The sequence below is a fragment of the Dromiciops gliroides genome, chromosome 6, assembly GCF_019393635.1.
Source record: "Dromiciops gliroides isolate mDroGli1 chromosome 6, mDroGli1.pri, whole genome shotgun sequence".
NCBI classification, from domain to species: Eukaryota; Metazoa; Chordata; class Mammalia; order Microbiotheria; family Microbiotheriidae; genus Dromiciops; species Dromiciops gliroides.
Genome location: NC_057866.1, coordinates 2,733,226 through 2,751,774, shown reverse-complemented (window position 1 = coordinate 2,751,774; position 18,549 = coordinate 2,733,226). Strand labels below are relative to the sequence as shown.

At 57.9% G+C, this 18,549-nt stretch overlaps 1 protein-coding gene across 1 annotated transcript in view; it reads left to right on the top strand.

Annotated features, from left to right (window-relative positions):
- Nucleotides 1-18,549, top strand: part of TRPM5 (transient receptor potential cation channel subfamily M member 5) — a 41,545-nt gene that overhangs the window by 13,831 nt on the left and 9,165 nt on the right. The window contains exons 6-22 of the mRNA XM_043972031.1: nucleotides 2,115-2,310; nucleotides 4,020-4,084; nucleotides 4,389-4,580; nucleotides 5,746-5,848; nucleotides 6,728-6,846; nucleotides 8,193-8,546; nucleotides 8,995-9,135; nucleotides 10,097-10,220; nucleotides 10,757-10,770; nucleotides 10,863-11,041; nucleotides 12,355-12,559; nucleotides 13,296-13,408; nucleotides 14,065-14,160; nucleotides 14,720-14,975; nucleotides 15,699-15,817; nucleotides 15,922-16,054; nucleotides 17,856-18,030. Coding sequence (XP_043827966.1) covers nucleotides 2,115-2,310; nucleotides 4,020-4,084; nucleotides 4,389-4,580; nucleotides 5,746-5,848; nucleotides 6,728-6,846; nucleotides 8,193-8,546; nucleotides 8,995-9,135; nucleotides 10,097-10,220; nucleotides 10,757-10,770; nucleotides 10,863-11,041; nucleotides 12,355-12,559; nucleotides 13,296-13,408; nucleotides 14,065-14,160; nucleotides 14,720-14,975; nucleotides 15,699-15,817; nucleotides 15,922-16,054; nucleotides 17,856-18,030 — 2,584 coding nt within the window. The remainder of the gene's footprint in view (nucleotides 1-2,114; nucleotides 2,311-4,019; nucleotides 4,085-4,388; nucleotides 4,581-5,745; nucleotides 5,849-6,727; nucleotides 6,847-8,192; nucleotides 8,547-8,994; nucleotides 9,136-10,096; nucleotides 10,221-10,756; nucleotides 10,771-10,862; nucleotides 11,042-12,354; nucleotides 12,560-13,295; nucleotides 13,409-14,064; nucleotides 14,161-14,719; nucleotides 14,976-15,698; nucleotides 15,818-15,921; nucleotides 16,055-17,855; nucleotides 18,031-18,549) is intronic.

Genomic DNA, 18,549 nt, shown 5'->3' with positions numbered 1-18,549 from the left:
AGAGTAAACACAAAGTGATTTCTGAAAGGGAGGAAGGCACAGACAAAACCATCAGGAAAGACTTCCTGGAGGAGGCGGTATTGGAGCTGAGCCTTGAGGGCTGCCTTGAGCCAGAGGTGAGGAGGGACGACTGCATTGCAGACAAGGAGGAGAGCCTGGGCCAACCGTGAAGCTGGGAGATGGATTTTCCTATTGAGGAGCAGAGAAAAGTCCAGTCGAGCTAGCCCAAAGAACTCCTGAAGGAGAGGAATGAGCTCTGGACCTGGAATTATAACCTGGAAGCAACCTGTAAAGAGCTTCAAGTGCCAGACAGGAAGTGGCATTCAATTCTATCCATAATAGGGAGCCCCCAGAGCTCATAGAACGTAGTCAGACCTGTGCTTTAGGGCAGTCACTTTGGTGTCTGTGAATTAGAAAAGGGAGAGATATGGAGGCAGCTAGGTGGAGCTGCAGTGGATAGAGCACGGGCCCTGGAGTCAGGAGGACCTGAGTTCAAATCTGGCCTCAGACACTTAACACTTACTAGCTGTGTGACCCGGGGTAAGTCACTTAACCCCAACTGCCTCATAAAACAAAACAAAACAAAACCAGAAAAGGTAGAGACTTGAGGCAGAGAGACCAACTAGGAGGCCTGAGCTAGGGCGCTCACCTGGTGAGTAGAAAGAAGGGGAGGTACCAGAGAGATGCTGGGGAATAGAACTGGCAAGACTCAGCAGCTGATTCTATGTAGGAAGGGGGAGTGCGACTGAGTTTCAGCATGATGACTAGGTTACAAACTTGGGTGACTGGAAGGATGTTGGTAGCTTCACCCAAAATAGGAAGATAGGCAGAAGGAAGGGTTTGAGGGGGGGAAAGGTGCACCTTGGCATACACTGATGTCTCATGCCAGGACACAAGTCCTGTAAAATGAACAGTTAGACCAGTGCATCTCTCAGGTCCTGTCTAGCATTGTGAAGCCCTACAAGACATTTTATAAGTCTTTGAAGGGACCAACAGGCTTCTATGTGGTACATTAGAGAGTAGTGAACCTGAGAGTCTAGAGACCTGTGTCCCGGATCTGCCGTTCATTTGCCATGTGGCCTTGTTTTGGGCTTCGTCATCCCGATCTGGATCCAGTCACTTTCTTCTCCTCTGGGACTCCACCAGCCTCCTGCCCTGAGAATCCTGGCAGCTGCTCAGTTCCTGTAATTAGTCTTAAGAAGGCGAGCTTCCTCTAGGAGAAAAGTGGGGCTCTCTGAAGGGCCTTGAGCCTCTGGACACGAGGCTTTGGCCTTGGTCTGGCCTCCCAGGGCAAGCATGGGCTAGCTTGGAGGAGCAGGGAGAGGAGGGACGTCCCCATCTGGATGTGGGGGAAAGGCTATAGCATCCTTTCCTTCCCTGGGTGGGGCCCAAGGGCCCCTCCAGCCCCTGTGCTGTGTTCTTCTCAGCCCATGGCCAGCTCAGGGGTTCTATGGATTGTCCCGGGTGTTGGGAGACACATCCAGCAGGTGGCAGTGCTCTCCAGAAAAAAACCTGGCCAGGGCCCAAGCCCTTAGCTGGGCATCTCAGAAAGGGTGTGGCCAGTAGAGAGGGGGAGGGACGGCTGCTGAGCAGAGCCCTGGGGAGGAGGCCCCGCCAGCACCCCCTGTGTGTCCTCATCTCTAGGTGCCCTCCCCCGACCTTGGGCAGGGCTGATCCCAGTGCTCCCTCCACCCCACCCCCATCTCTCTTGGACAAGAACTGACCCTCTCTGGGCCTCAGTCTCCCCATCTGTACAATCAGAGGGTTCCCTCCGGCTCTATGAGACCATGACTCTGTCTCTCCTGAGCCCCCCCTTGGCTAGCCTGTGCTCAGTCACAGGGTAGGAATAGGGGGCTCACTGAGTGCAAGGATTCAAATCGCTTCAGCTGGAGGGAGCCGAGAGCTTTTGGGGACCAGTCAAGAGCATGCCCACTAGCTCAGAGTCCCGTCCCCCAGGGCCGATGCCGCCTTCTCCCCAGGACAGTGCCCGCAGTGAACTTTCCATCCAATGCCCCAGGCAGAGAACCATCCCCCAGAGCTGAGAGGAGAGGGAGGGGAGTCTGGGAGGTCGGGGAGGGTGCCTCCCCAAGATGTCTTCTGTTTCCTGAGTCTAGAACGAGAACCCAATCCTCTATAAGTCAGATGACTGCGGCCAAGGTGCCCTCTACTCCCTGGACAGCAACCACTCCCACTTCATCCTGGTGGACCCGCTGCTGGACAGAGCCCCAGCCCCTGGGCATGGCGACCCGAGCATCAGGCTCAGGCTCCTGCTGGAGAAGCACATCTCTGAGCAGCGGACGGGCTATGGTGGTGAGTGAGCTCCCCCTGCTCCCCAGGAGCCAAGCCCGGGCTCTCTCCTGACCCCCCTTCCAGGCAATGGCCGCCTTGGGTAGAAAGAGAAGCCTCTCAGATGCTGGCTTCCTGGGGATGGCTGGGCTTCCTAGTCTAAGCCCCGAGGGCCTGCATGGGAGGACAAAGCTCCCCGCTGGCGCTGGCGTTCAGAGCCTTTCAGAAGGTTGGGACATCAGTGTAGATGACAGTGACTTGATGTGGTGGAGAGAGGGCTAGACACGGGCTTAGGGGGTCTGCCTCCTCCACTCCCGGGCTTCATGACCCGAGCAAATTATGTCTCATTCGCTGGAACTTGAAGGGCTGGGGTGATGTCCCCTCCCTCTCCAGCCTGTGAGCTTAGGGGGATTTCTGTTGGGACCTAGGTGCCAGCAGATGCCCTGAGGCCCTTCCCCAGCCCAGGTGAGAATTATTCACGGGTTCTGTCATGGAGAGCCACTTGTGGCCTTTCTGCTAAGTCCAGTGAACTGTGGTAATTCTTTAAGGAAAAGAGGCAGCTTGATCCCGGGACTTACTAAAGGACCTGGGCCATATTGGGTCCTCTCTCTGGGCCTCTCAGGCAGGGCCCAATCCTGTGAAAAAAAATGAGCTGGACCAGGAGAGGCAGCAGGGACATCGAGTGCTCTTCCCTTCTCCTGCTAAAATGAAGGGATGGCCTGGCTGGCTTCTGCGGGCCTTCGGAAGCTGCCCTGCATCCCCAGTGCCACTGGACTGTGTATACTTTCTAAAAGGTGCCAACGGGGCAGCTAGGTGGCACAGTAGATAAAGCACCAGCCCTGGATTCAAGAGGATCTGAATTCAAATCCGACTCAGACACTTGATACTTACTAACTGTGTGACCCTGGGCAAGTCACTTAACCCTCATTGCCCTTAAAAAAAACAAGTACTGTGGAATTCAAGCAGGATTTAGAGAAATCAGCACCAGGCTCTCCTCCTGAGCTGCCCACCCCCTGACTCCTGTATCAATCATTACTGTACCCAGTCTCTGCTTGATTCCCCAGTGGCAGGGCGGGGGGGTGCTGCTCTTCCTCATGAAATGGCCTTATTTGTAATCACAATCCTTCAAGTGGGGAGCCCGGGGCTTTGGGCCAGCTCGACATCAAAAGCTCCTCCCTCCATTTTTCTAAGATGTTTTGGCTGTGGCTCTTCTCTGCCTTAAGCTTGAGTGCATGGTGTGATCTTCTTGCTGGACTGGTCATTAACTGAAGGGATGAGTTCATTGTGTCTTCTGACCATCTTTATTTAAAACATTAGCTGAGAGAGATGGAAAGGAGCGGAGAGAGAGGAGGGGGGAGGGAGAGGGAGATGGAGGGGGGAGACAGAGACAGAGACAGAGACAGAGAGAGACACACACACAGAGAGAAACAGAGACAGAGACAGACTGAGACAGAGAGAGTGACAGAGAGAGAGACAGAAACAGAGACAGACTGATACAGAGAGAGAGTCCATCCTTGAGCATACAGAAAACTCCCTCAGTTCCCAACTTCACAAGTGGCCTCTGATGTCCCAGCCTTAGCCTTAGCAGCGCTGGCTCCCTCCGAGGCTCTCTGGAAACAAGCCTCCTTGAACAGCAGATGATTTCTGGGGCCCAAGCTTACCTCCAGGGGTTTCAGGACAGAGTCCCTCACCCCAACCCTGGACCCAAGACTTACTGTCCTCTCCCTTTCCAGGTAAAGGTAGCATTGAGATCCCCGTACTTTGTTTACTGGTCAATGGGGGCCCTGGAACCCTTGAGGTAAGAAGTGGATCCCCCGGACCGTAAGACTTCCCCTTGCTGGGCATGGCCCAGGGGCTCTCTAAAGGTCCCTCTACTCCCCTCCTCCCCGCCATTCATTTTCCGTCCCCACCACCTCTCCTGACCTTCCCCTGACGTGAGTGGAGGGCGCTCAGAGCCCTCTAAGGCTCTCTGGCCAAGGTTGGAGGGGGGAGGGGGCTCTTCAGCCATTTCACTCTTAGCTTTATTTAGCACCTTTCTCCCCAGCCTCCCCCCCCCCCCGCCCCGCCCCAGCTGACTAGGTCCTTTGGTCTGGGTGGGGTAGCGGATTTTCCAGGCAGTGGAGAACTCTGCCCCTTGGCTGATCCTGGCGGGATCTGGCGGCATGGCAGACATCATCGCTGCCCTGATGAACCAGCCCCACCTCATCGTGCCCCAAGTGATGGAGAAACATTTTAAGGAAAAATTCCCCACTGAGAACTTCTCCTGGGAGGACGTTCTCCACTGGACAGAGCTGGTAGGTTGGCAGCTTCCCTCCGTGGAGAGCGGCGGGGGCACGAGGGAGGAGGCCTCGGGATGAGTCCTCAGCCTGCCTGGCGAGAGGCTGCCAATCTAAGTGTGATCACAGGAACCCTGACACGTGGGGGCGTAGGTGACTCACAGACCTAGTGAGGAGGCAGTGAGGGCATGGTCATCCCCATTTCCCAGACCAGAGGCCCAAGCCTGTGGCCACATGTGGACAGGATGTGAATTCCCCCAAGCCCGGGGCTGACAGGTCCCTCCTCCGACTTAGCCTAGCCCCGAACCCTAACACAAGGTCTTCTATTTCTGAGGCTTCCTCCTCCGGGCCTCAGTTCCCCCATTTGTGCAATAAGGGAGCTGGACGAGGCCGACTCTAGGGTCCCCTGCAGCACCAAAAAAGTCAGAGGAGGATCCCTCAGAGGGCCCCCATTATTCAGATAAGGAAACTGAGGCTGAGAAGCCAAGGGGTTTGGCTGATGTCACACAGACAGATCCTATCAATGTAGTGAGAAATGAGTACAAAGCCTTTGTATCGGCACAACCCTATTTATGTGACCCTCCCCCACACTCTAGAGCCCCAATTCTCTGACCCTCCCCCACACTCCAGAACCCTGGTTATGTTCTCCTCCCCCACACTCTAGAGCCCCAGTTCTGTTCCCCTCTCCCACCCACCTACCCTCCCCCACACTCCAGAACCCTGGTTATGTTCTCCTCCCCCACACTCTAGAACCCCAGTTCTGTTCCCCTCTCCCACCCACCTACATGTGCTATGCCGTGTGATTGTCACCCCCAGCTAATCCCAATCATGTCCCTGGTCTCTCCTTTCCAAGACCTCATAGGCCTATAGTCAGAAAATTCTTCCTCGGGTCCCTCCCACTGTGGTGCAAGGGGATGTTTTTCTTGCTTTGGTCCCTTTAGTGGAGAGAATTGTCAGTCCTTAGGCTCTCTAAGGGTCTGTGCTCAGAGACATGAACTGCTGGCCCACCCCCACCCCCATGGGCACTGAGGTTCTCGAGCCAGATTCTGGCCGCCCCTCCCCCCAGCAGCCCATTCACTCAGCCTCCTGAGGGATGCTGCCCGCGTGGCCCCCCTCCTGGCACCCCATCTGCAGCAGGGGCCAAGCCCAGGGCCTGCCCCACCCCTGCCTCTGCCCCGGACAGCTCCAGGCGATCACTGCCCAGCAGCACCTCCTCACCATCCATGACTTCGAGCAGGAAGGTTCTGAGGAGCTGGACACAGTCATCTTGAAGGCACTAGTGAAGGGTAAGAACGGAGCTGGCCTGGGGAAGGCGGGAGGGCAGCCTCGCTTGTGCCAGGTAACCCCGGCCTGGTGTTTGGGGGAGCACAGTGCATCCTACTGAGAGCCAGGCGGCCGGTCGGACACATCCCCTTTAGGGCCACTCTTTCTTTTCAGTGACCTTGGGATCAGTTTCCCAGGGAGCCCGACCGGCTGCTTGTTAGGGCCAAGAAAAGGACAAAAATGACTGAAGGGAATGCCTGTGGGAACCCTCGGGAGGCCCTGAGCTTGTGTACCCCGACTTCCCAGTCTGTAAGGCTGCAGGTTTCAGAGTGCACCCTTCCCCTCCTCCTCAGGCCTCTTAAAAAGGAGGGGCTGAGCCCCGGCCCCTGCCCACCGCCCGCCCCCCCCCCTCCAGTTTGAAAGCCTACGGTCTTGTGTTCCAGACAATCTGGGTCTAGAATGCTTGGTTTCAAGAGTGTGGAATAGTGAGTCAGGACAGAGAACCCCTCAAGTGAGGCCCCTAGGGGCTCCTGCTCACCTCCATTGTGAAAGAAGCTCAGCTTTTTTGTTGAATGTGTGTGAGGGGCTGCCTCAGGCCCAAGACATCGTAAATGGAAGACCCGGATGTGTTTAAGATCAGACGCAGGCTGACAGCTGGAGAAGGCAGCGGGGCCAGAGATGAGGTTCAAGCTGGACCCTCAAAACACCTCACAAGGGGTGCAAGGGCTTGGATCCTCGAGGGCTGCTCTGGGGCTACAGCGAGGAGCTGGCCAGGACTCAGCTTCTCTCTGCTCCCAGTGCTGGAGAGCACCCTGAGCCAGCACTCCCTTCCCTAGCCCAGCTCCCACACCCGACCTCAGCCCTGATGTCCGTGCCTCCTGTCATCCTCTCCTTCCCTGCAGCCTGTAAGAGCCACAGTCAGGAGGCCCAGGAGTACCTGGACGAGCTGAAGCTGGCCGTGGCCTGGAACCGCATCGACATTGCCAAGAGCGAAATATTCAGCGGAGATGTGGAGTGGAAGGTAGCCTGTGGTGGGCTGGCCTCCCCGGCTCCGGCTCCATCCTTCTCATGTTCTGTCTCTTCCCCTCCCGGCCACCTTCCCACGCTCTGCTCCTGAAGCTCAGGGCTCACTGAGCTGGCCCCAAACGAGAGGCCATTGCTGGGGGCAGAGGGGAAGAGCAGCCCCTGGATGAGTCCTTGGCCCAGAACCCCGTGAGGCAAAGGGCCAGTGAGCCTGATGGGCATAGCCTCCAGCCTGCCTGCTGTGGTGCCCACGAGCCTGCCCACCAGGGCAGTCTCCCAGGCCAAGGCTCACCATGCAGTCCTGGGGGTGAGCCCTGCAGAGTCATCACCCAGGGGCTTGTTCCTTCCTCTCTGGCCACAGCCCTCCGACTCCCATCCTTTTCCTGTGACTACCCCTTCTCTGATGGACAGAGCAGCCTGGCACTGGGCCACCTCCTCTTGGCTCCCGGCTGACTTCCTCTCTTCTGCCCAACAGGGCAATGGATCCATAGGATTAGGAAGCTTTCTCCCAGCTCAGGCCCTTTCCATCTCCTCTCCTAGCCTGGGGTGGGGCCCAAGTCCTTTCCTCACCTCCACCCTTCCTAGGGTTGGTCTGGTCCGGTTTAATACATCCTTATCCCCCCAGAACCACACCCCATGGTGCTGGAGACCCTGACTCCAAGCCTCGCCTCTTCTCTATCAGGGTCCACGGTCATCATTTCTGACTGAGGAGATCCCATCTTCTCAGTCCGTTCTCAACACCCCCCAAACCACCAAGCCCTGTTCCCACCCCTGAAATGCCCTTCCCTCCCTGCCCAGAGCTATACCTGCCCCTCCCACAGGTTCATTGACTCTTTATGGATAGCTAATCATTCCCTGTGTCTCTGTCATCCCAATGTCACCTCCTGGAGAGCAGGGACACACACTTCTTGTTGACTGGCTGGAAAGGGGGAAGTGGAAGGAGTCACTGACCACTGAGCCTTTGGAAGAAGCTGGTGGGGGTGGGGGTGGGGGCGTCCCCCCAACCTGCCTGAGTCCAACTCAGCCTCTCCTTGACCACCCCTCCCTCTCCCTTTTCTCTAAGCTTCCTTCTTCATCCTCTGCCTCTCCCTCCTTCTCTTCCCCTCTCCCTCCTTTTCTGTTCCCTGTCCTTCCCCCTCCTCCCCCTCCCTCCTCCTCCCTTCTCCCTCCCTCCTCCTCTCTCTCCTCCCTCCTCTTCCCCCTCCCCCCTCCCCTCTTTCTTCCCTCCTCCTCCCCCCTCCTCCCTCTTCCCTCCTCCCCCTCCTCCTTCCCCTCCCTCCCCAGAGCCCTAGAGCTGCTGTGGCTCCCCTGACCCCTCACTCTGGGCCTGGTGATCTCCTGCAGTCTGGTGACCTGGAGGAGGTGATGATGGACGCTCTGGTGAACGACAAGCCGGAGTTCGTGCGGCTCTTCGTGGACAACGGCGCCAGCATGCACGACTTTCTGACATACGGGCGGCTGCAGGAGCTGTATCGGGCCATCCCCCAGAAGAGCCTGCTCTTCCACCTGCTCCTCAGGAAGCATGAGGAGAGCAGACTCACACTGGCGGGACTGGGGTACGGGCAGCCGGGCAAGGAGCCGCCAGGGGGAGGGCCCTCGTTCTCCCTCCATGATGTGGCCCGGGTGCTCAAGGACTTTCTCCATGATGCCTGCCGGGGCTTCTACCAGGACAGCAAGCTGGCTGGCCGGAGGAGGGCAGTGAGTTGGGGTGGGGGGGCTCCCCAGGTCTGTCCCCTACCAATGCCCATGTCCAGGGTCAGGCTTGGAATTTGCCTCATTTTCTAGGCGATACCTAACAGTGAGCTGGGCAAACCAGGGGTGTGGGGGTGAGGGCCCAAGAGGTTGGGTTAGACCAGATGTGCCATCCACCTCCTCACTACGAGAGCTGTCCCAGTGTGGAATAGGTGGCCCCGGAGGATGATGGGCTCCTCCTCTCTGCAGGAAGGTCATGATGGGCACCCCTCTTGGCACGGGATGGACCGGGTGGCCCCTGAGGTCCCTGCTGGTCCATTAGGGAATCGGGTCCAAACTGTGGCCTCTGCCCTTACGGCAAAGACGATGACCGCTGGCCCAGGGGGGCAGCCAATGGTTCTGTGGGGACTGAGGGGACCTGCCTGTGGTCACTGAGCCCTGCCCTTCCCTCCAGGACAAAGTCACTGCCAAGCGCCTCGGTGGGCCAAAGTGGGCTCTGGACCTGACCCAGAGGAGCACAGCGCCCTGGAGGGACTTGTTCTTGTGGGCTGTACTCCAGAATCGGCATGAGATGGCCAACTACTTCTGGGCCATGGTGGGTAAGCTAGCCCAGGGCTGGCGGGGGGGGGGGGTTAGGCCAGGGCAGACACCCCCATCGGAAGAGCCCCGGGACAGGGAACAATGGGGGGCTTCCAGGGTGATGAACCCATTTGACAGAGGAGAACAGTGAGGCTGAAGGAGAGACAAACAGGCTTGGTCACACAGTGAGGCACAGGCGGGGCCTGAATCCCAACCTAGGACTCCTGAGGGGGCCAGGCCTGGCCTGGGGAGATGTAAAGGGGTGTGTCTGCTCCTCCTTTCCCTCAGGGATCCTGCACCCTACTGGGGAGGTCATAGAATTAGACATCCCGGTCCCCAGCTAACAATTCTAGAAGGAGCACGGGAAGGGCATTGAAGGTGCCTGGGGAGGAGGTTGGGCGGGAGGTCCAAGGGACAGGTCGCATCCAGCCAGGGGCCCAGGGGTTCAGTGCTCCTTCTGGTTGACCCCCTCCTCCCTCTGGGGAAGGGAAGCTTCCAGTTCAGGTTCTGCAAAGGGGAGCAGAGGAAAGGGAGCCAAGATGCCCTAGGGGAAGGCTTCCCAATGGGCAGAGTGGGGGACTGGACAGAATCGAGGCTGACCGAGGGTGCAAACCTGTGTGAGGGCAGGTGGAGGAGGAGCCACAGAGCATGGAGCACCAAGCTTGGAGTCAAGATGACCAGGGTTAAGATCTAGCCTGAGATACTGACTAGCTGTGTGACCCTGGGCAAGTCACTGAATCTCTGTCTGCCTCAGTTTCCCCAACTGTCAAATGAGCAAAATAATAGCACCTAGGTCCCAGGGTTGTTGTTAGGATCTAGCACAGTGCCTAGGATATAGCAGGTGCTTGATAAATGCTTGTTCCTTTCCTCCCTCTCTTGGGGGGCGGGGAGGCTTCAGGGAGGGGGTGAAGGAGGTGGATTGGGTATACACACACTAGGCCTCCAGGGATATGCAGTCTGACTGCCCCACCCCCCAGGGGCAGGAGGGTGTGGCTGCTGCCTTGGCTGCTTGCAAGATCCTCAAAGAAATGTCCCACCTGGAGACTGAGGCAGAGGTGGCCCGAAGCATGAAGGAAGCCAATTATGAGCATCTGGCTTTGGGTGAGTCCCCCTGAATCCCCCATTGACGGCTGCCCCAGGACGTCTGTGCTTAGGGCCCTCAAGGGGCATGCAGTCTCCTAGAGCCCAGCATCTGGGAGTAGAGCTAGGGCCCAGGCTGAAGCTGGGAGTCAGACCCCGGGGCAGGGCCTGGCTCTGCCACTTACTACCTGGGTGACTCTGGGCCAGGGCCACCAGGGCAAAATGGGGAGAGCAACGTCAGCAAGAGTGGTGGGACCATCCCGTGATGCTCACAAGTGTTTGAAGGTCTTTGTGCCCACATCTTCCTGCAGTCCTGGGGAAGGGCACCCCAACTTGATGTACACTAGGGCACCTGCCCCGCTCCCCATTAAGGACGCTCCCTGGGCAGAGAGGAGATGGGAGGATGACATGCCCCCTGAGGCTGACAAAGGGTTCTGAGCCAGGTGAGGCTCACACAGGCGAAAGGGCTTACCAGAGTCACAGAGACTCGGTGGTAGAGCTTTGCTTGAACCCAAGCCCTCGGATCCCCCTCCCTCTTGTCCTTTCCCAAACATCAGCCCCCGAGAACAAGGTTATGTTCACTAGCCTTCTTGAGAGTACGCGGCTGCTCCACAGAAACATGTTGGGGGTCAGAGTGGGCCTCCAGCTCCTGTGATTTCCCAGAGCTCTGAAACCCCTGGATCTTCCAAGGATGTAGATGACCCGTGCCCAGCTCCAGATTGTGCTGCACAACACCTGCGTCTCCAGAACACCAGCCCAGGAGAGGGAGCACCCCCTGGGAGGGTGGGGGAGGAACCTGCCCACCTGGCCATGGGCTTCAGGCAGATCCACCTGGTGCTCACGTTTTAGCTGAGTTGTGCCAGGGAGGGCAGCAACAAAGTCCTAGGGCATTCATCCTCTAATAACCACCCAATTACTCTCATTACACAATGGCTCGAGCCTGAGGAGCCATAGAGGGACCAGGCAGGGAGGGGTGCAGGCACATGCTGCTCTTTGGGGAGGAGAGATCAGAGATGCCAACCCCCACCCCCTTGGCAGCCCTGGGCATCGGGTGAAGCTAAGCAGAGAAAAGTCACATGATAGCAGTGCCCATAACACCTTAGCCCACTGGGGAGCCATGGGAGCCTCTGGGGTAGACCTAGGGATGCAGAGGGGTGAAGGGGGCCCTTCACCTTACAAGTGGGGAGACTGAAGCCCAGAGAAGCAAAGCAAGGGGGGAAGGAGAGGAGCAAGACTTGAACCCAGGGCCCCTCTGGGCTCCTGTGACCCAACCCTGCCCTCTTTCGTGTTGCCTATTTACCCCTTGGGGAGAGGAGTGTCCAGTAATAAGTTAGGTCATATCCTCAGAAATATAAGACTGAAGAGGCATGACCAGGCTGCTGGGTGAAAGAGAGGGGGGTGGGGGCCATGGGGCAGGGGACTGGGATGACAGCCTGAAACCCCAATGCAATTTGAAGCTCCGGAGAGGGACAGGTCCAGGACAAGGGACGTGGCCACCCCCTGGGCCTTCCCTGTCAGGCCATGCCTGGACTCCTGTGGCCAGTTCTGAGACCATTGCTCACCTGCAGAGTCCAAAGGAAGGTGGTCATGAGGCTGCTGTGTTAGAATGAGTGGATGGGCCTGGAAAAGGGGGGTGGAGTGGCATGGAGGAGTTTCTGAAAGGCCGCCTGTGGAGGGTGGATTGGACTTGGTCTGCTTGGAGCTGGCAGCGTGTGTGTGTGTGTGTGTGTGTGTGTGCGTGCGCGCATGTGTGTGTGCGCGTGCGTGTGTGTGCATGTGTGTGTGCATGCATGTGTGCTGTATGTATGTAGAGTATCTATGTGTGTGCATGCATATGTGGAGTGTATGCGCATGCACATGTATACAACACACGTGGATCATTTTGTGTGCACCTACATGTGTGGACCATGTGTGTGCACATGGGACTTGTCTGTATGCACACACAGGGGAGTGTGTCTTGCATGTGCATGTGTAGAGCATTGTGTGTATGCATGTGCGCATGGAACATGTGTCTGTGTGCATGTGTGTGCATAGGGGAGCGTGTCTGTCTGTGTGTGTACACAGGGGAGTGTGTCTGTGTGCTTGCTCATGGACCGTGTCTGTGCATGCACGTGTGGAGTGCCGTGAATGGGCCCACATGTCCGTGTGCACACAGAGCATTGTGGGAGGGCAGCGGGCAGACTCCGAAGCCCTGTCCCTCACGTGTCCGGCCAGAGCTCTTCAGCGAGTGCTACAACAACAGTGAGGACCGGGCTTTTGCCCTGCTCGTGAGAAAGAACCAGGACTGGAGTAAGACCACTTGTCTGCACTTGGCCACTGAAGCCGACACCAAGGCCTTCTTTGCCCACGATGGGGTCCAGGTGACTCTGCCTTCCCCTGTCCCAACCTCCCAGCTTGAGGAGGGGGGAGAAGGGAGGGGAAGGGAGGAGAAGAGGGGGGATAGAGGGAGGGGGGAGGGAGGAGAAGGTGGGGATGGGGTAAGAAGGCAGAAGGAAGGGAGGACCAGAATGTGAGGGGAGTTATCAGGGAAGGCTTCTGGGAGGAGGATGGAGAGGAGAGGCACGCTGGAACAGAAAGGGTGTGACAGGTAGGCGGGGTCAAATGGTAGAAGGCCTTGAATGCCGGGGAAAGGACTCTGGGTTTTATGAAATTAAATCAACAGCCCTTCAGCCTTGAGATCAGTCAGGACCAAAAGGGACACAGAGAGGAGTCAGCACCACGTAGCTGTACCTCAGTTTCTTCGTCTGTAAAAAGGGGTGCCCACGTGGAATCTCTGAGTGTTAGGATCACAGAGTTAGAGTGAGCAGGGCCGGAGGTGGCCAGGCCAGCCCAGCCCCCACACTTTATACCTGAGGAAACTGAGTCCTAAGCAGGGGAATGGACTTGTCACAGGTCACACGGGTCAAGTGTAACAGAACCAGGGCCGCTGACTCCATACCTGGACCCGTGAAGAACACCCTGCTTTTGGATCAGGAACCCCGGCAGGCTGGAGGGCAGGAGGCCCTCGGGGCATCACAGAGTTTGGGGACAAAGGCCTTGGCCCCGGAGCACCCCATTGACAAACGTGTCACCCTCCCTGCTTTCCCTCTGACTTAGGCCTTTTTGACCAAAATCTGGTGGGGAGACATGGCCACTGGCACCCCGATCCTGAGGCTGATCTGCGCCTTCTGCTGCCCTGTCCTCATCTACACCAACCTGATCACCTTCAGGTAGGGGAGAGCCAAAGGCATGAAGGGCTTGCAGAGCCCCACGGCAGGCCGGGAAGGCACACTCGCTGGGAGACCTGCCCCTCTTTCTTTGGGGGGGGGGAGGTCAGGGATCGAGGGCGAGCAGAAGTCTCAGAAGGCCCCGATGATCATAGGCCTGTTCCTGCCTTCTCCTGCCTGGTGACCTAATGGGCTTGGGCCCTGAGTCATGACCCGGGTGAGATGGCTGGGGCTTCCCATTAGATCAAACACTGACTGGCTTGTCTCTTGGTGTGCACACAGTAAGGGCTTAATAAATGCTTCCTCCCTCCCTCCCTTCCTTCCTCCATTTCTCTCTCCTGGCCCCAAGGGCTCCAATGCCTCTCACTTCCCCCAGGAATCCTTCCCGTCTCCTTCCCCCCAGGTCTCCACTCTGCCCCCCAGCTTGGGGGGGGGGGGCTGGCTGATGCCCACATCTTATCCCTCCTCTTGGCCTCCTGGGCAGTGGAGCCCTTGCCCCTCTCGCCCCGCCAGTGCCTGGCACAGTGCTTTCTTTCCAGTGGTGGGTGCGTCATGAATTGCCCCCTTGCACACCCCGCCCCTGGGATGCTCTCAGGGAAGCAGGTTCGAGGGCCCCCAAGGCCCTGGGCCCTTTGTCCCCTGCTCTGTGTCTCTTGCAGTGAGGAGCTTCCTCTGAGGAGTGACCTGGAGACCTTCAGAGAGCTGGACAGCCTGGACACAGAGAGGATGCTACTTTTCCCCTCCCCCAGCATCAGGTGAGGGGTCGGGGAGGAGCCTTGGGGGGACCAAAGAGCCTAGCTTGGGGGGAAGCAGGGAGAATGGACCCCTCCCCTCCAAGGCCACAAGGCTCCTGAGGGAGCCAGACCTCAGCTCCCAGGCTTCCAAACTGCAGCCCAATCCCCAGGACACAGAACCTTTGACCCCATAACAGCTCTCCTGGGAAGGCTTGTGCCAGGGGAGACAAAGTCCTGCCCTCCAGGGGCTGCCCCTCTCTTGGGAGCTTAGCACAGAGGTCACACAGGCTGGTGGGAAGGAGGCTGACCTAGTCATGCAAGGATCAGATCAGCTCTCACCAGCGGAGTGACCTCGGGCAAGTCACGGCATGTCCCTGGACCTCAGTTTCCAAACCTGTAAGATGAGAGCGCAAGGCCGTGATATTCCTTCAGTTCCAGCTTCTCGCCCCTCCCCCTCCCCTCCTCATCGCCCCTCCCCCATGCACATCAGGCCCTTCTTGGGGCCTGGGGGTGTGGCCAGGGCAGAGCCCCCGGCTGGGAGCTCCTGCCGCCAGCCTAAGGGTCACTGTCTGTCCTGCAGGAGGGAGGAAGCGTCTGAGGGGAGGAGGCCCCGGACCTGGGCCGTGGCCAGCCCCTTCCTGCTCTCCCGATGGAAGAAGTTCTGGGGGGCCCCCGTGACCGTGTTTCTGGGGAACACCGTTATGTACTTTGCCTTTCTCTTCCTGTTCACCTACGTGCTCCTGGTGGACTTCCCGCCCCCTCCGGCCGGCCCGGGGGGGCCTGAGCTGATCCTCTACTTCTGGGTGCTCACCTTGGTGCTGGAGGAGGTTCGGCAGGTCAGTCATGAGCGGCCTGAGATGACCCGACAGGGACAGACTCGTCCCACCTCCGCCAGCCCCCGATCGTGTGAGCTCGGCCGGGATACGGCCGAGCTCCGTGCCTCAGTGTCTCCAGCTGTCAAACGAGGGGATTGGATGAGAGGGTCTAGGATCGCTCAGTCAGTCAGTGTGCCAGGCACTGCATTAAGTGCTATGGGAGCAAAGACCAGCCGAAGATAGGCCCTGCTCTCCAAAGGGGAGATGACTGCCAGGGGGCGGCAGCGGCACCAAGGGGGATCGGGGAAAGCTTCCTGTAGGAGGTGGGCAGAGGGAGGACAGCCAGGGGAAAGGGCCAGTAGGTTTGCAGTCCTGGGAGCTTCTGAGTGAAGGACGAGGGAGGGGGCTTGTGCCCTCAACACCAGGACTTGGGTCTTACCTCGGACAAATCCAGGTCGTGTGACCCTGGGCAAGTCGCCATACCTGGAATCTGATCCCAGGCTGGGCTCTGATCCTGACCCTGACCTCAGGCTGGGCCCTGACTCTGACCCTGACCCTAGGCTGGGATCTGACCCGGACCCCAGGCTGGGCCCTGACCCAGGCTGCGGAGTGGCCCTTGGTGGGCCCCCTGCCCCTAGTGGGATGGCTTGCCTCTGCCAGTGTGCCTTGGAATCAAGGCAGCTCCTAAAAGCAGAGACCCCGAGACCGGCAGCCGTGGCTGATCAGTGTCTGCTCCCACCCCAGGGTTTCTTCACTGATGAAGACACAAATCTCCTGAAGAAATTCAAGGTCTACGTGGAGGACAACTGGAATAAGTGTGACATGGTGGCCATCTTCCTCTTCATTGTTGGCGTCACCTGCAGGTGTGTCTCCCCTCCCCTGCCCCGCCCCTCGGAGCTCAACCAGCAGCACCGAGGGAGCCCAAGAGCCTCCTCCTCCTCCCCCCGCCCCTCTGCGGGCTCCTTAGGGTGCTGAGCTCCACGTTCGAGGCCGGCCGGACCGTGCTGGCCGTGGACTTCATGGTGTTCACCCTGAGGCTCATCCATATCTTTGCCATCCACAAGCAGCTGGGACCCAAGATCATCATTGTGGAGAGGATGGTGAGTGCTCCCCGTGGGCCTGGGGGCCTCCCCTTGGCCGTGTGTCTGACAATGAAAGGGAGGTCAGTACCCACAGCGGCCAGATGGCCGCCATCGCTAGAGGTGCAGAGATCGGCAAAGGCTCTAGTCTGAGCTGGGTACAAGAGGGGAGGGGGCTGCTGGGGGTGGGAGGGGGGTAGTGAGCCCCCCGTCACTGCCGGGCTTCCAATAGAGGCAGGATGGCCACTTACCATCACCCTGCTGGGCTGGGGACCCTGTTAGCTCGGGGTAGGGGGTGGGGGCCTGTGATTCTGCGATCTGAAGCTGTTTCCTGTAAAAGGCTTCCCTACTTCCTAGCTAATGGAGGGAGGCCACTGACAATTAATTGCTCTTCTCTGAGGTTTAGCCCACAGCTCCCTGGCCACCAGCCAGGGTGGTAATGGAGAGTAAGAGATTAGAGTTCTCCTCTTAGAGGCCTTGGTAGTGACAAGGCAGGGGAGAGATAGCACCTCCTTAACCTCATGAGACACTGTGAGTCAGTCAGGGACTGGGAGGCAGGAAAACAGCTTGGGGGAAACTGAGGCATGACTCACAGAGACCCTCAGGTAGAGCAGGACCCAAACCGACTGCAAGGATTCAACCAGACAGTTCATCCTGCAACCACGCTCACTGCCCACTCTCCATGGGCAAGGAAAGTGTTCCCAGGAACCCTGGTCTCTTCACCTTCCTTCTCTGCCAGGGTGAGAGTCACCCTCATGCAGTTGGTCTCCAAGACCCCTTTAGGTGCCCAATCCAATGAAGACCCTCCACACCCTGCCCCCTCTTCCTTTCCTGCCTTCACATCTTCATCCTCATCACTGCTGCCAGCTTCTTCTGTCCCGACCGAAGCCCCTTTCTTTCTTTCTTTCTTTCTTTCTTTCTTTCTTTCTTTCTTTCTTTCTTTCTTTCTTTCTTTCTTTCTTTCTTTCTTTCTTTCTTTCTTTCTTTCTTTCTTTCTTCCTTCCTTCCTTCCTTCCTTCCTTCCTTCCTTCCTTCCTTCCTTCCTTCCTTCCTTCCTTCCTTCCTTCCGATGGGGCAATGAGGGTTAAGTGACTTTCCCAGGGTCACATAGCTAGTAAGTGTCAAGTGTCTGAGGATGGATTTGAACTCAGGTCCTCCTGAACCCAAGGCCAGTGCTTTATCCACTGTGCCACCTAGCTGCCTCCCCGAAGCCCCACTTTCTGCAAGAAGTCGGTGCCTCTAAACTGTCCTCTCTATAGCTTCTCGTTTCTCCCTCCCTTGTAAACCCAGGGCCCAGTACACAGCAGGTGTTTAATCAGTGCTTATTGACCTGATTTAAGGCCAAAGCCTTCCTCCTCTGCCTACACCCCTGGGAGCTCCCTTGCTGAGGTCCAACATACAGGAAGTGGGAAGAATGGAGACGGAGAAACCCTGCTCCATGACCGCAGACGAGGCCCTTCCCCTCATTCCTGGCTCTCTCCCTTCCTCTTCCCCTGCAGAAAGGGGAGCCCGAGAAAGGAGTCGGTGCCCCTGGCGTGAGCAGTGTTTCACACCCATAGACCCCCACCTCCCCCCCAGTTGTTTCCATTTTGGTTTGAGCTCTTCCTGTGTTCCTGCCATTTAAATGCTTGTCGCTTGTCATTTCCACTGGCTTCCTGCTCCCATTCACTTTACTCCGCATCTGGGTCCTTCTAGAGCTCCTGGGAGCTGGAGGACAGTCTGTCCCTCCACGGTCAAAGGTGTGGGATGAGGGGCCCCCTCAGGCCTGCCCCGCCCCAGGGGCCCTGCCCCGCCCCTCCAACCCCCTTCTCTCTCCTGCTAGATGAAGGACGTCTTCTTCTTTCTCTTTTTCCTGACCGTGTGGCTCACTGCCTATGGGGTCACAACGCAAGCCCTGCTCCACCCCAGAGACAGCCGTGTGGAGTGGATCTTCCGGAGGGTCCTCTACAGGCCCTACCTGCAAATCTTCGGGCAGATCCCCCTGGACGAGATTGATGGTGAGGGCCCTCCCTCGTTTCCATCCCCAGGTGCCCGTCGGCTGCCCACTCTCATGTTGTTCACTTGTGTCCGGCTCTGTCACAGGAGAGGTTTGCCATTTCCTCCTTTAGTCCATTTTGTAGATGAGGAAACTGAGGCAAACGGGGTCAACTGATTTGCCTAGGGTCACACAGTTAGGAAGAGTCTGAGGTTGAATTTGAACTCAAGTCTTCCTGATTCCAGGCCCAGGGCTCTGTCTACTGCAGTGCCACCAGCTCCTTGAGAGGCTGCTGAGCCTGGACAGGAGCGGGCAGTGCTTGGGGTGAGTGCCCGGGCACCAAGCTTCTGAGACAGCTAAGCCTCCCCTCTCAGCTGAGAGTCCCCAGGGACCACTGAGGCAGTCATCAGTCACGAAGGGAAGCGCTTCCTGCTACCTTGGCCTCAGACCCCGAATTTATGAGAAGCCAGATTTATAGCTTCACAAATCCGTCTCTTGCTCTCCTCTGAGGGGCCAGGGTGAAGAGGGGTGGGTCATGAAT